The 14,894-nt window shown below is 48.9% G+C and overlaps 1 protein-coding gene and 3 non-coding genes across 4 annotated transcripts; 2 read left to right on the forward strand and 2 right to left on the reverse strand.

Moving 5' to 3' along the window:
• The first annotated feature begins 833 nt into the window (after positions 1–833).
• Positions 834–2,275, forward strand: LOC128272630 (leucine-rich repeats and immunoglobulin-like domains protein 2). The gene has a single exon (XM_053010467.1). The coding sequence runs from the start codon at positions 834–836 to the stop codon at positions 2,214–2,216; it is 1,383 nt and encodes a 460-aa protein (XP_052866427.1). The 3' UTR covers positions 2,217–2,275.
• A 6,769-nt stretch (positions 2,276–9,044) lies between these two features.
• Trnad-guc (transfer RNA aspartic acid (anticodon GUC)) lies at positions 9,045–9,116 on the forward strand. Its single transcript has one exon. It is a non-coding gene; the product is annotated as a tRNA-Asp (tRNA).
• A 1,612-nt stretch (positions 9,117–10,728) lies between these two features.
• Positions 10,729–10,801, reverse strand: Trnaf-gaa (transfer RNA phenylalanine (anticodon GAA)). Its single transcript has one exon. It is a non-coding gene; the product is annotated as a tRNA-Phe (tRNA).
• A 1,405-nt stretch (positions 10,802–12,206) lies between these two features.
• Trnat-agu (transfer RNA threonine (anticodon AGU)) lies at positions 12,207–12,280 on the reverse strand. Its single transcript has one exon. It is a non-coding gene; the product is annotated as a tRNA-Thr (tRNA).
• Positions 12,281–14,894: the final 2,614 nt, after the last annotated feature.

The raw sequence follows: 14,894 nt of genomic DNA on the forward strand, positions 1-14,894 counted from the left end.
GCCTAGCAACCTACGACGCTACGAAGAAATCCCATTTCGCCATGTTTTCAATCCCGTGTTGCTCAAGAAGCAGTTGAGCTCGCAAATAAAACTCGAAGCGAACCAAATAAAAACTCGAAGAAAACTCATTTGGAGACCAGAGCGAATGAACAGGAACGCAAGGACGCCACTGGTAACGGGCAGTCGATGGACATTTTTTAAATGTCTTACGTCCAATACCAACATGTGATCTGAATGGACAGACGAAACAAAATACACGGATCATTCCGATACACGGATCAAGAGTAAAAAGTTCACGATAACGATAGGAAACAGTACGTTGGCTGGAACCACGGAAACAGATACTTTCAAATATGAAAGTCGCAGTCCCAAAACGAAAAAGTTGAAACGTTTGTTCAAACCCGAGTTTGCACGAGTGTTGGACAAACATAAAAGTAATCTACCGGCAAACTGGCAATATAAGAGTATCAGTAATGCTGAGCGGTCAGATCGCTAGCCGAGCCGAGCAGAACACAAATCCCAAAGGAAAGTTACTTTGTAATTCAGATGTGAACCACAAACATTAGAGCCGAGTCGAGAAGTAAGAAATAAAAAACAAACAATGAAAATTAATAATAAACAATTGACTTTTCTTTTCGTTTTGCATTCCCATTATTCTATTTTACATAATATACGCGCCTCAAAGGTGTTATCACTTCAAAATATAGCCCACTTTCTAGTAAGAGAGCCGTCCGATGGTTTACGTTCTCGGTTGCTGATAACGAGCGCGATTGAAACCGGTCTCGTAATCTTCTTCCAAAGCCATTCCACAGAATACTCAGTACATCCGCAACATGTGTCGAGTGTGGTTCGCGTGTTTTGCGCCCATCATCGTTGTGCTGGCTGCATCTTTGCTGCCAGCATCGGAACCGGCCATCATCCGGTTAACGTGCGAAGCTGTCGATGGCAAGTGTTTGCTCAAAAACATCTACGCCACCGACGAGGATCGCTTCAAGGAGATTCGGAACGAAGGGTATCAAGATTGGATTGAGTTTTTCGATAGCCACATTCACACGCTGCCGCCGATTCCGTACATCCGCCAAGTGAAAGCGAATGCCATCAATCTGGTGCGCATCGAAGAAAACACCTTCAGCACGATCAACGGCCTCGACGTTTCCTTCAACCGTTTGCGCGAAATATCTCCGAAAGCTTTCGAGTGGCCCGAGGAGCTCCACGAGCTCACTCTAAAGGGCAACCCAACGCTCAAAGACTTCGCCTTCCTTCGGTCACTTACTGGGCTCAGGCAGCTGGACATGTCCGAGATGAAGCTCGAGCTGGACTTGATCGACATCCAAACGTTCTCGAAGATGACACAATTGAATAGGCTAGACATGAGCGACAATCGCATCACAACGGTGCCGGTGGGCATGTTTGCGCATCTCACAAGCCTCGAATCGCTCGATTTGAGCCGTAATTCGATAGCAAAAATTGCTGCAGGAGCCTTCGCTATCAACGGCCTGGAGATAAAGTTTAACCTGTCGAACAACAGCATCAGCATCATCGAGAACAACGCATTCATGCACGCCTCAAAGATCGACCTTCAAAACAACAAGCTGCTCGGTGTCGGTCCTTATGCGTTCGACAACCAGACGAACCTGCGCACGCTGATCATTTCTGGCAACGTACAGTTGAAGAATTTCGATTTCCTACACAACCTGCCGTATCTGTACAGCCTCGAAATGTCCCGCATGAACTTCTCATTCGACGGCATGCCACGCAACATCTTCGACGATCTCGCTTCGCTCACTTCGCTAGATTTGTCGCACAATCTGGTCACCGAGCTACCGATCGGCATTTTTGCCGAGCTCCAGTCGCTCAACTTTGTAAACCTTCGCCACAACCTCATAGGGCACGTGGAATTTGGCACGTTCTCGATGCGCAAGTATGACCTGATCGATGAGATCGACCTATCGTACAACGAGATCAAGGAGATGAACTTCCTGGTGTTTGTACCGCTCAAGTACCTGAAAACGTTACTGCTGCACGGAAACAAAATAACGTACGTCAACGCGAAGCAACTGACGCGAAACAAAAGTCTCCAAAGCTTCGGCATCCAGAACAATTTGGTGCGGTGCTACGATTTGGTCGATCTCCTTGGTTCGCTCAAGCTAGTCCTCGATCAGGGAGAATTTATCTCCGACCGACCGAACGTCGACGGTATCAAGTGCGAGCCGTAACAACCCGGATGTAGTAGCAGATGTCATCCCAAGCCGCAAAAGTTACACACAAAATAAAATGGCGCTAAAATCAACGGAATATCCTTATACTTTTACTTCACATAAGCTACAACTCCCGGTCATCATGTGACCGTTGCAAAAACCGTCGCGAAATCTCATATCTGTTTGCCGAATCAATCAGCGTAGTCAATCTAATCAGTAACCTAGCAACGAGATGCCTAACAACCGCAAACGTCATCGTTGGGCGGTTTATTTACATGCTCCCGGTTGATGTGGCGGTTTAATGAGTCGATCAATATGTTGTTTCTAGACCTGCCGACCTGTGGACCACCGTACGCCTCGTGTCACCCAAAACACGATATCGATTTTCACACCAAAGGTTCAACAATGGCATCAATTATCTTTCCGGTGGTTTTCGTGGTCATGACCCGTTTTGTTTACTAACAACAATCGAAAGCCACACTCAGTTCCCATGTACCAACGCGTCCATAGATTTCGAGCAGGATCAACAATGTGGTTACGGATTTCAACAATATCGCACTTCCCGGTGCCATGTATATTTAAAGTTTTGCAATAATTTGACATCGCGTGGATTTCGATTGATGTCGCCCGAGCGGAACGGAATGACACCGTAACTTTAACTCAGACAGGAGTTTAATTATTACTATGGCTGACTGGCAAGTCCACCGTGGATTGTCGCGGTTGCGAAACAATACTCGTCGATAGCGTTGTTTACCTAGCCATTCCCTGGTAGGGATTTCGATAACTATGAAAACCGCAGCAATACCGCGGGTTGAATTTGATTAACACTGAATCATTTAATATTTCTATGATTTTAGTATGGATCTCCCCCCGGGAACGCAGCCTCCCAGACTTCATGGCGCCCCCGAAACATTCGATTCATGGCGCCCCCCCGGAACATGGCCCTCGCAAGCGTCAGAACACCCATTCTTAACCACACTTCACGTTCGAACATGCACTGGCCCCATTTAGCGATTTGCATAATTCGATTTGCAGGTACAAAAAATGCAAACATTAGCACAACGAGCCACGCCACGCTACGGATCATTCGGATCGAAAACCATCGCCGGAACACGGTGCGTGGAGTTTGACTAACCCATTACTAGAGAGCGAGCGAGCGGACATGCGGACAGTGCTAAGACCCGGAACGTTTATCCAATAAACGGAGTGTCCGGAGGGAACCCGGAACCGAGTGGAGCAAATTCGGGAACCAAAAAACAACCAAATTGCTGTCCATGGTCAGCAATTTACATCGCCAAACGGTCTGGCCATGTGCACCGGATCCGCAGCAAATCCGCACCATCTTCCCAACCGGGGCAACCGGCCACGGGTTATTACCGACACTGGACTGAGTGGTACCACTTGGTCCCCACGGGAGGTCTTTGTGGGTTTTATTTCGTTTTATCATCCAACGTGGAAGTGAGTTAGCCCACGCCCGGCGTAACGAAATCACCCCGACACTGGCCAGCCACCACATGCTGCCCGTTCGCTTGTGGACACCGCAAACCCCATTCCCTAGGGGAGCACCAGGATGGTCGACCATCCTGCCCGATAACGGCGCACCGGGTTTCACGCCGGAACAGTGCGAATTGGCGTGTGAATAGTTCGCGGATTGGAAGCGAGCGCGCTGAATTTTAATTAATTTCCAAATAAATTACTTTAATCGATTTCAAGCGCTTTCACCACCGACGCCCACCGCTACTCCATTTACATGTGCCGCTAGTGGAGTGGAGCGCAGCGACAAAGTACACTAAATTCGCGCATTTGGTGGCTCTGGTTTATCTAGGAAACACTCATTCACTCCGGAACCGGAACTGATCCGGGCGCAATCGCCGCCACCGGTATGCGCCAAGATAATGCCATTAAGACCCGCCGTGCGTGGCTGTCGGTGCAATTTAATAATCTTGTACATTCAGCGGTTCATGCGGCTGCACCAAAATGCGGACTTACCACGAAAATTGGCGCGGAGCGAATAAAACCTAAAATCCATTTCACCTTTGAGCCAATCTAGTTTTCATGTCCGTTTAACGATGGCATATAATTGATAGCAATCGACTGTGCTGAACATCACGATAATTTAAATTAACCGACGAATGTTCACCTTAGACCAACTAATGTCCCCTCGATCGCTGTCACGCATAATTTAGTTATGATTAATCGCTCTTTCACACCGAATTTTCGGAATTGCTTTCGTACCACGCACCGACTAACCTGGCATTATCGGGTCAAGGAACACGCACTTCCGACCTGTAACGTCGTAAGGGATTGGGAAGCACGAAAAGTGTCAAAAGCATGGACGCCACGGAAAGGCATATTCTCGGCGCACTTACTGCCACCGTTACTTCCACCGGTCACAATGGCGTCTTTTATCGTGTTAAATGGTGCTGAAAACATGGTTTCCTTGGATCGGCTTACGTGCTCGATTGCTTCCACCGTTCCGTGCCGTGCTCGGGGAAGTCGTCAGGCAGAGGAGACAGATGGTCCTGGAACTGGTGTTCGCCAGAAATCCGGCAACATACTCATGTGCGGACTGCTGGTTCGCTGATTCAGAATGTTGTCTTCAGGGTTTGTTCACTTAAAATCGGATGATTTTAGGAACGGATTGAACTTTCCAGATAATAAACCAATCTCGGAGACGATACGGACTACCGGTTCGGCACCACAAGAACTACTGATGACAACAAATCCAGCGCCTAGACCGTTCCAAAAGTGCTGATCCGTGATGCGGTTTCCTTGCTGCCCGAATTTCGGCCTTTTTTCGGCCTTCCCGATCCCGATTCGGTCAATAAGTTTGTCGGGAGCAGAGCTTCACGACGATGCTCAGATGCGAGTCCAAAAAAAAAGTCCAATCCGCCATGCACACGTTTCGGTTTCGGTAAAAAGCGTGATGCATAACCAAATCTTTTTGCTTACGAAAGATCAAAATGGCCGCTAGCCATTCTTATGGGGCTGAATTTATTTTGCATTTGCACCGGCTCTGTTTTTGCAGATGTCAGCTTTTCAGCTGCGGACCGCTTATTTTTCTCCCGGGCCCCTTTTTTCTGGAGAATCCTTTTTTTCCCCGGGCTGCATCTGTGCATAAAATAGAGCCAACTACGTGCGCAGGTACGTGCTGGGGACGCATTGCAACAATAGCGCTCCCAGCGAGTGCTTGGCCGAAAATATTCCGTCCGGTTGTCAATGAAAAGCGCAAGAGTTATCCGGGCACCACAGAATCCGCTCGCCTAAATAACACATTTATTTACAAAACCCACATAACAATAGACCGCGAGGCATATTTAATATACGGATTTAGACGGAAGGAGTCCGTCAAAAGTTTCATTTCAATAACGCCCAAAATAATTGTATAACTTTCGTGGCGAGGCGAATCGTGTTCTGCGGTTACGAAGGCGGATCGTAGTCCGCTTCTCGATAGCCAGCCGGGTTATCGTAGCGTGACCATCGTCTGTCTCGTTGGCCGGCCGGATAGGGGAGTCAGCTTGAAAGTGGCACCTTCGAAAGCCACTCCCTTTAAACGGCCGAAACCCGTGCGCCGTTGGTGACTGAATTTGCTTCTGGCGTTCCCCAGCGAGATGCCCGCAATTCACCGGAACAACGTCGACCCAACGGAGCCGTGTGTGACTTGCCAGCAGATCCGGGTGCCTGGGTGCTGACCAGCGGACCACGAGTCCCAGCAGAAAAGTTGTCAGAATGAAGGCCCCTACCTACGCCGACCATGAAGGAACCCAAACTCAACCCTAAACTCCGACGATGGACGAGGAGCACCGGGAAGTACCGCCGGGAATACGTCGGTCTGCCACAATCCTGCGTCGCGAAGTTCATCATTCGGTTCCGTAGGCCACTTACTTCTCTTCCTGTCGCGCTGTCTGTCTCTTCCTCCGGCGCGCTTTATCGTCTGCTTTGTTTTCCGTATCCCCGGTGGACCCCGGGACAGGACTGTCTAGCTGAGGGACTCGATTTGCATACTCGGCTCGGAACGTGTGTCCGTCGAGCCGTGTGCTCCATTGCCATGTGGGCAACGAGTGGCCGAGATCTTCTTTGTCTGCCAATCGGAGGCCTAGTTTTCCGGCCGAATGCCTCGCCCGATACATTTGAGCTTTCACACAGCCACACAGCGTGTCGAATTAAACCGTGCTCCGTATGCTATTTGGAGCTCCGGAACGGGGCTACTTTTCCAGTGCCGGTCATTGCGACGGACGACGGAGCTCTGGGACAGCAACGACCACCATCCCGAAGTAGCGTAGTTAAATTGCCGAGGAGAGTCAGCGAATTGAATTACTTTCGATCCAACCCCTTTCGGAGCCACTTCGGCGAGAAGCGTTAAACCCGCGTGGGACGTGGGACTGTCCGCCGGAACCGGTATGCGGCAACACGCCTCTGTTCTTAATGGTAATTTCTCTACGGGGGAAATTTACCCTCCTCAGCCCTCACGAACCTATGAAATTAAAATTAATTTCCTTCGTCATTTTGCACCAGCAGAAATGAAAGGGCGCTGCGCCACAGGGGCCGCCGGGGAAATGTTACAAAAAGTTACGCACTGCGCGTTTGATCATCCCCACGTCTTGTTTCTCTATCATTATTTACCGTACCGGCTTCGGAAACCGGCCAAGAACTAGAGCGAAGCTGAGCGAAACCGTCAAACAGTGCCTGGAAAAGTGCCGAGATCTTTTTTTATGCGTGATCCTTTCTGGCTGAGGAATGAGTTCTCTCGGCTCTTCAAAGTACACTTGTTTGCACGCACATTCGCCGCGGGAACCGGTCAGTCTGCCGTGATCACGGCATCTTCCCACCCGCAAAAAGGGTCTATCGATTCTCGTTACGTTACGAGGTTTTGATTAAAATTCCGCTGCACACCGATTCAGGATGCTTCATTAAACCAATTTTTTCCTTCGTTTACCTGCCCAGGGTCTCGTTATAATTTACCCCTCGTCAGTCGCGAAGACATGAGGCCCTCAGGACATGGCCGGGATCGAGCTGGCATGAATCGTTCCATCGATTGATAAGTAAAACAAACCGGATTCCGGACTTTAACAGATGGAGACCACTACCCACTGATGGGTGAAGGGCAACAGACAGACTGCTAAAGCTTCTTTTCGGAAGTAATTTTTAAAAACATGAAAAAGGCCTTCAAATCTTTCGTTTAAGATAAATGTTACTACCCGTTTCGCTTTCGAATACCTTAACTAGCGGACGGGATAATCGAATTTAAATTAATCCTATAATCTGCCTCCGTCCGCTCGATGTATCCTGGCGGTGGCGGTTGTTTACTTTTCCGTTTGCCACCCTAACGGTTGGCCACAAGCCAACAATAGTCGGCCAACGAGCGGCTAATGCCAAACCGTTTCGCCTGGAACAACCTGAAACCTGGCGCCCCCCGAATGCACCGGTTCGGGATCTAAACGCGGACACCGATGCCAACAAACTTATAATTACCGCGCAACCTTTTAATCTTTATTGACCCACATACTGACCCGCATTCCGAGTATGGCGAACTTTATGTTGTAACTTTCACGACCGGTTCCCAACCTGGTACGGCCTGGGTCGGAGCATCAATCAATTGCTGCTGGCGTTTGTTAGCGTTAAAATATTACAAACGTCACCCATTCGTGCGTTAACTGCGAAAGGAACTCAAAATCCAATTCCACCCATCATCGCGCGACAGTGCACCGTGATTTGACCCCGTAAGTTACTACAAATTCTCGGCTCTGCTTGAAGCTTTGTCGAGTGTTACTCCTGCAAGCTGGTGGATGATTGCAATGTTCCGTACCGTTTGGCACTCTCTTCTATCCCGGTCCGGGTGAGCTTCGGTTACACGGAATCTGTTCACAAATCGCTTCCGAAGCACGGCGACATCCCTTGCAAATGACCAGTTTTTTCATCCACCTGCCCCTCATCGGCCACGGGGCGCACGACACATTGTAAGAACTCGTTTGCACAGAGTTGCACCCTCTTAAGTACCATCCATTTATTTCCTTCGAATCGTTGAGTTTGTCACATTTTTGCTTGTGTCACAGCTTCGCACGTACACCCTGCAGGCTCTGCAGTGCTGCCGAGTGGGTGGGCACACACGGGGGCCTCCCAAAAGCGGAAAAACTTTCCATGTCTCGTGACTGCAGGTGGCAAGCGAAAACCAATAGCTTCGTATATCAGTTACCTATCGCCTAAGCTGTTGTTCACGGGAATCACCCAAGTGGTGCTATATTGAATCGAACCAGGCCACTCAACCTCTGCAACGTTGCTCTCGTGCTCGTGTAACGGCCTTAAACGAGTGTCAGGACCCGAAAGGCGGCGGAGACAGGAAGCGAAAGAAAAATGTGCAGTCTATGCATCGGCATCCGGCACTTAAATAATCATGCCCCGCCACGAACCTGTCGCCTCCGGCCGCCACGTTGGTGCAGGGGGTCATGTCTAACAAGCGCATATTGGTCATAGTTGACCCCAGCGAATTCTGCCGTCTATTACCCGATATGCGAAGCGATGCGGTGAATTTCACATCCGACAGACGGGCGATCCAAGGAACCGACGAAGTTTTAAATTGTAATACGAACACTTGCGCAGTATCTGTAACCACCTCTGCCTCTCGGTAACATATGTTTGGAACGGGTTTTCGTCCTTCTAGGAGTCGCATCAACCAGAACTAGCATCACTACAAAAATGGAGGGCTGTAAACTAATGTTTACTACAACGGTTGGTGGAACCGAATTGAAGTCCTGCAAGTAAATTAAGTATTTCATCCAGTCGGCCTGAAATCTATTATTAAAACACGTGCACTGAGACACTACAGTAATCGCGACCGAAAACGCTAAGTCCTCGATAGTATAGTGGTAAGTATCCCCGCCTGTCACGCGGGAGACCGGGGTTCGATTCCCCGTCGGGGAGAGAAAAATAAACCTTTTTTCCTGTTTTCTGAGAGATTCCATTTCCCTTTTCCAAAATCACCCTTTTAACAAGTTCCAAACTTTTTGGCCCGCAGTAGTGTGTTGGCCCCAAGGAGACCCCCTTTAACACGATTTATGGTCGATTATTGGAGCTGTTCCAAACCTCCGAGCCCCTTTTACGTACATTCCATGTTCGGTTCCATTACGGATAAAGAATATTTTGGCGCACAGGAATCGTGCACTTAGTAAGGGCCGGGTCTTATGAAGCCAATGCCACCGGATGGGGCGCGTCCACCGAAAGCCATTCGATCGTAATAAGCCTTTCAAGATGCATCCAAGAAATGCCTGCGAAAGCTTGTGAATGCCCCCGCCCTCGGAGGCACTGCAGTCGAAAATCCCGCACAAATCGCTTCGGGTTTACCACCGTTGTTTTTCCCCCTATCGTTTTACGGCCATTGCATCGGGAATCGGGATAATTGATGACACCAACGATCTGCTGCCCGAGGCGTTTCTCGGAACGTTCACGCAATCCAGGCGAAGAAGCGATTGCGGGGCAATGGTTTCAGCTTTCCTGTAATAGACATTTAATGCTCTTTCTCCGCTGCCTCGGCCAATCGGCCAAAAGGCCGCCGGCACAAACGATGGAACGCACGATAATCGATCTGGAAATGGTTTCCTCGGGCGACGGCCGTGGTCACTTTACGAAAAAAAGGACTCCGGCGCGAAAAGGAGCGACGGAAACTCATTTGATTTTTCCTATTAACACTTTGCACAATGCTTCGTGTAGCGCACAGGAACTCACTGGTGCAGATGCACTCTGGTAACGTCCGCTGCAACGGGGGCCGAAAGTGCTGCCGGGAAAAACTTCGCCATCCGAGCACCGAGCTCGAAACTAAAAATATAGTTATTAAGAGCACGGAAAACATCGTTATTATATCCCAAACCAGAGCGGGCCACATAGGGCCACCGGCTTTTTTCGTCATCATCGTTTCGACCCCCAACACGTGGCGAGCCCACGGTTCCTACCAGGGCTGGGCAGAGTGCATCGTATGTTATTAAACCCGGAGCCACCGCCGTCACCACTATCGCACCCGAAAGCGCCACTTCATTCACAACCGCCAGCCAGCCAGCGCAAACCACAACCGGTGAAGGGTAAAGAAAATGGATAATTTATTTCTACTTATTCCCATCGCTGCACAAAATATCCTTTCTCTCTCAGCAGCATTTCTAGCAGAAGTTGGGCGATATTCGGATCCATTCAACCAGAACCTATATCGTTCTACGTTTAATGAAAAACTTCCTGCACGCAAAAACACAAGCACCTTATCGATGGGCGGGTGGCTCTCAAACCTTTGGACTGCGGATAAGAACTTTCTATACACGTTAAGCACTTAACTACTTTCCAAACGATTGTAATTTTCCACTCGCAAACTCGCGAAAGATTTATTCTCGGGGAACTACTCCATTCCACCAAGTCCATTTCAAGTTTGTCGTTTAATCTCCATTTAATGCGCCCTTCTTAGAGAGTGCGCCATTCGTTACAAAGGAGAGCATAAGAATTATTTTTCCTCGCCAGCATGAGTTTTTGCGTGTAAAAAAAGGACATTAGAATTTGCCGAAACCCGGGATTGAACCGGGGACCTTTAGATCTTCAGTCTAACGCTCTCCCAACTGAGCTATTTCGGCTCCGCTTCTCTTCGGCCTTCGACTGTTATCGCACTCTCTACGGCCAACCGCAACTAAGCTGGCCACCGTCCCTGGCTCAATAATCGTCCCGCGTGATATAACGAGGTTTCCTGCCCGTCACGTACGTCACACGTACGCCCATTCCGGGGCGCCTCCAGGAGCAAGTGGCAACATCGTTTAATTGCAGCGCTGATGTGGGGTGTTGCATTTCATACGTCTGTTGCGCGTTCTGTTTCAATTCCCACAACATGGCGTATGATTAAAAACACACGCGTGTCATGCGGCGGCTGAGGGCGTCTGTGTACCGTAAAGCCACCGACAACAGCTGCCATTTGGTGGAAGCTCCTAAAAAGCGCCGCCTCTCGCTCGACATCCCGTCCGGCGCATTTCTTTGATGTTTATGTGCCCCAGTAACGTGGCGGTGCCTTCACAACCTGATACTTTCAATAACATTACCGTGTACAATAACAGCTTCTGTATATCCGATCGGATCTGTGTGGGGTGAAACGTGGGCGCTTTTAATAATTTCTCAATCCTATCCAAAACGGTCTAAGCCGAACGAACTATATCGTTACAGCGGCACTGGTCACACTTCATAAATTACGACGAACCCAGATTATCATTCATCACTGACCAAATACCAATAATATTCGACCGCACGGACCCTGCGTCCCTCGTTCCGGGACAGCCAGAACCATGAACCATTTGATGAATGTAAAGTCCGCGCCCGGTACGTCCGTGTATTGTCCGTTCGTCTGCATAAATTGTCCCGCCATGCCGCGAACGCGAAGGCTGACTATGACACCCGAGGGGCAGCACCCGATGTTCCGGCCACAATATACGCCACCACTTTCATAAATAACGGCCAGCTTCCGTGAATTACCCTGCGGAAGACCGACCACGCCGCGCGACGATGACGACGACAGCCATTTTGTTATCGAAGACGTGCAACGTTTCGTTGGCACGTACGGCACTCCGGCACTCCGGCAGAGGTCGCTAACGACATCAAAACAAACAACGACCCGGCCACGAACGAACCATTCCGTGTTTCGGGTACGATTTATCGTTCCGCAGCCGGATACCTAATTAGTTTCTTAATCAATGCGTACTCTTGTCGGCAATGGCAGTGCACCCGGCACTCGGCGAAAGCGCGCAATGTGAGTTTATTTTTATCCCCCAAAAACATTGGGTCGTCCGCAAATGGGAAGCACGGCCAAAGGGGGCGCGAGAGGGAAACTCATTTCATATCGACATAATTCGACTATCATTTCCCTCATTTAAATTTAAATTTTCCTCTCATAAACGTAAACACAGAAACCTTGCCGAGGATAGTAGAGCGTGTGAGTGTCTGTGGTGGTAAAAAACTTCATTAGTTTCTCTCTCCGTAGTAGTAGAAAGCTTCTGAAGGCTCCGGCGAGATTCGAACTCACGATCTCCTGTTTACTAGACAGGCGCTTTAACCAACTAAGCCACGGCGCCATGATGTCTGTCCGCAATTTCGCAAACAAGCCATTCCCCGTCCACGTGGGACCCGCCCGTGGGCAAAAATAAACTACGGACCTTGGGCACGTTCGGTGGGCGAAGGTACGAAGCAATAGAGTGCCACACACCGAGTGCGCGTGGCATGTGTATAATATGGCGGTGAATATTTGTGCGTCAGATTATTCCGTCCCGTTACGCAGCATAACTGTTTACGACCTTGTCACTGCATTAGTATTCGCATTGATAACAAGATTAGAACATGTGCGCGACCGTCGCTACGTGTTTGCTTTCGCGTAAACAAAGACAACGGTGGTCAACAGACACACACACCATACAGCAAACGACGTTACTGGCAACCGATGGCCATTGTCGGCACAAACCACGGCCCGGCAGGACTAGGGTCGGCACGCTGACCGGCCCTCTCTGGGGCCTAATTTTCATTCAGTCACCGAACAGGACCTATAACGGCCATTATCGAAATTAACCCAGACACAAACGGGGAAACGGGGCTTCGGCCGATAAGACCCGCTCCGGCAGATGAACGAAAAAGCCACACCCAACCAAGCTGGTGAACTGATGCATCCTTTCTTCGATAATTAAATTGACCCCTTTTTTGAGGGTCCTCCCCATTTGCAGCCATAAACATCGAGGCTGTAAAATGTGTGAAGCATTTGTGTGTATCTGATTTTCTTTCTCCTTTCGCCTAATTGCATTTCTTTCTCACGGGGTCCATCTTTTCTCAATTTGGCCAATCAGAGTCAGCCTCATCAGTCGGATTCGGATCGTTCTTTTGTGGACTTATGATTTAGTATGCGGCACGCAATCCTTCTCCTTGGGCTTGGAATTTGATTTTAATGACCTCAAAAACCGGTTGCATTCTTTCACTGCTTCGATGTCCTTTAGTTGGATTTCCGATGAACGAGGAGTCGTGATCCATGCAGCGAATGATGTTTATGAATGAAACTGCTGATGTGTAAAGAGCGTCACAGCCATAGCCGTTTATAGCCGCGCAAAGATCAAAGCTCCGTTCGTCCTACCTTTGCTCTGTTCGCCAATGGCCGGTTCAAAGGCCACCACAGCCCACTTTGCGCACTTGTGCACAGTATCAGATTATGGTCACGCATATTGCCCTCGTCCGGCGGCGGCGACAACAACATCCGTACGATCATTAATACTAATTAAATCGATGTAAACGCACGATGTTATTGCTTTGCTGCCCTTTGCCTTGCGCCTAATGCAGAATCGCCGCGGGATCAGACTCAGAGGTAACAAATTGAATTAATTTTACCATGCCAAAACGGCACACTAGCACTAGCAAGTGAGCCGGGACAAATCAAACTATTCCGTGTTCGACGAACATCGGCAATCCGTCGTCACAGAAGCTCCGGTCGTAATCTGCCTTCTTGAGCTTACGATGCCTTGGAAGGTCCGTTTATTGATGCACCTTGTTGCAAGTTGGTATGTGCCGTGTGGCAACCATGCGCCCAGGATGAAGACGCAAGCCTCGTGCTCGTCAACCAATCGCATTAGAAACTCCATCTTACGATGCTGATAACATTCTCGATAACGTTAAAATCTATCACGAGTGCGATGATGACACTGGATGAAGTCTTGCTTCTTCTCTTCAGGCATTATTTAGATAGGAAGTTAAAATAGAAAGTTGAAACACCCTATAGCATCCGACAAAGGGTTGTAGAGTAACTGTCTTGAGCCTAAAAATAAAAAATTATCGTAAAATTGCCCAACCGTTGATCCGTTTACGCTCCCCAAACCTGATACCCGCCTGATTCGCTCTTGATTACGACGAACCTGTCCTTCCAAGACCTGACCCTCGCCTGATTCACGAGGACCTGCTGCACTTTTTTTCCAGTCGCCAATTTACCAGGAATTTCAGAGCCGCAGAAAGAGGAACCGGTAAACTCATCATTTTGTAAGCTTCATGCTGCGCGTCTTTTCTACAATGTCACTGTCGCAGACCGGACCAGATCTCCGCGCATTAATGAACATCCGTCGGCGACTTCCGCTCATCTGACATCGAAGCATATTTTGCAATTTCGCATAAAATCACCCGGGGTTGGCTTTTATCACTCTCTGGCCCATGTCGAACGTTCGGAATACGGTCGGAGATCGAACTTTTACTTCGTTGCGCGATTCGAAAATGTAATTAAAATGGTGTTAAAGAATAATGAAGGACCGGGGCTGGCAAGCGCGCAGTTTGGAGTGATTCAATTTTGCCCGCAGTAATATTACCGCCGGATAATGCCAAAAAGATTTCGACTGATTATTGCATCCAGCCCCAATAGTTGGTGTCGGTCGGTCCCGCCGTATTCGTATTCTGCAACAGTCATGCTTGCAATTAATTACACCGCCGAAGTCAAGCATTTGAAATAGTGCAGGGCAGGCATCCGAAGCATTATTGTCCTGCTCTTAATCCCATCCGTCATTACCAGTTCTACCGGGAATCTTTGCGTGACCCATTTGCATCCTGAAAACTATCGAAAACCGAAATCAACATACTATAAATCGGTTCGAGCTGATCGTTGCCGCTGAAAACGGGAAAATAGAGATAGATTCTTTAGAAAATTGTGAATTAGTATTTTTAGAACAAAAC

Source organism: Anopheles cruzii, chromosome 3 (genome assembly GCF_943734635.1).
Source record: "Anopheles cruzii chromosome 3, idAnoCruzAS_RS32_06, whole genome shotgun sequence".
In the NCBI taxonomy this organism is placed as follows: Eukaryota; Metazoa; Arthropoda; class Insecta; order Diptera; family Culicidae; genus Anopheles; species Anopheles cruzii.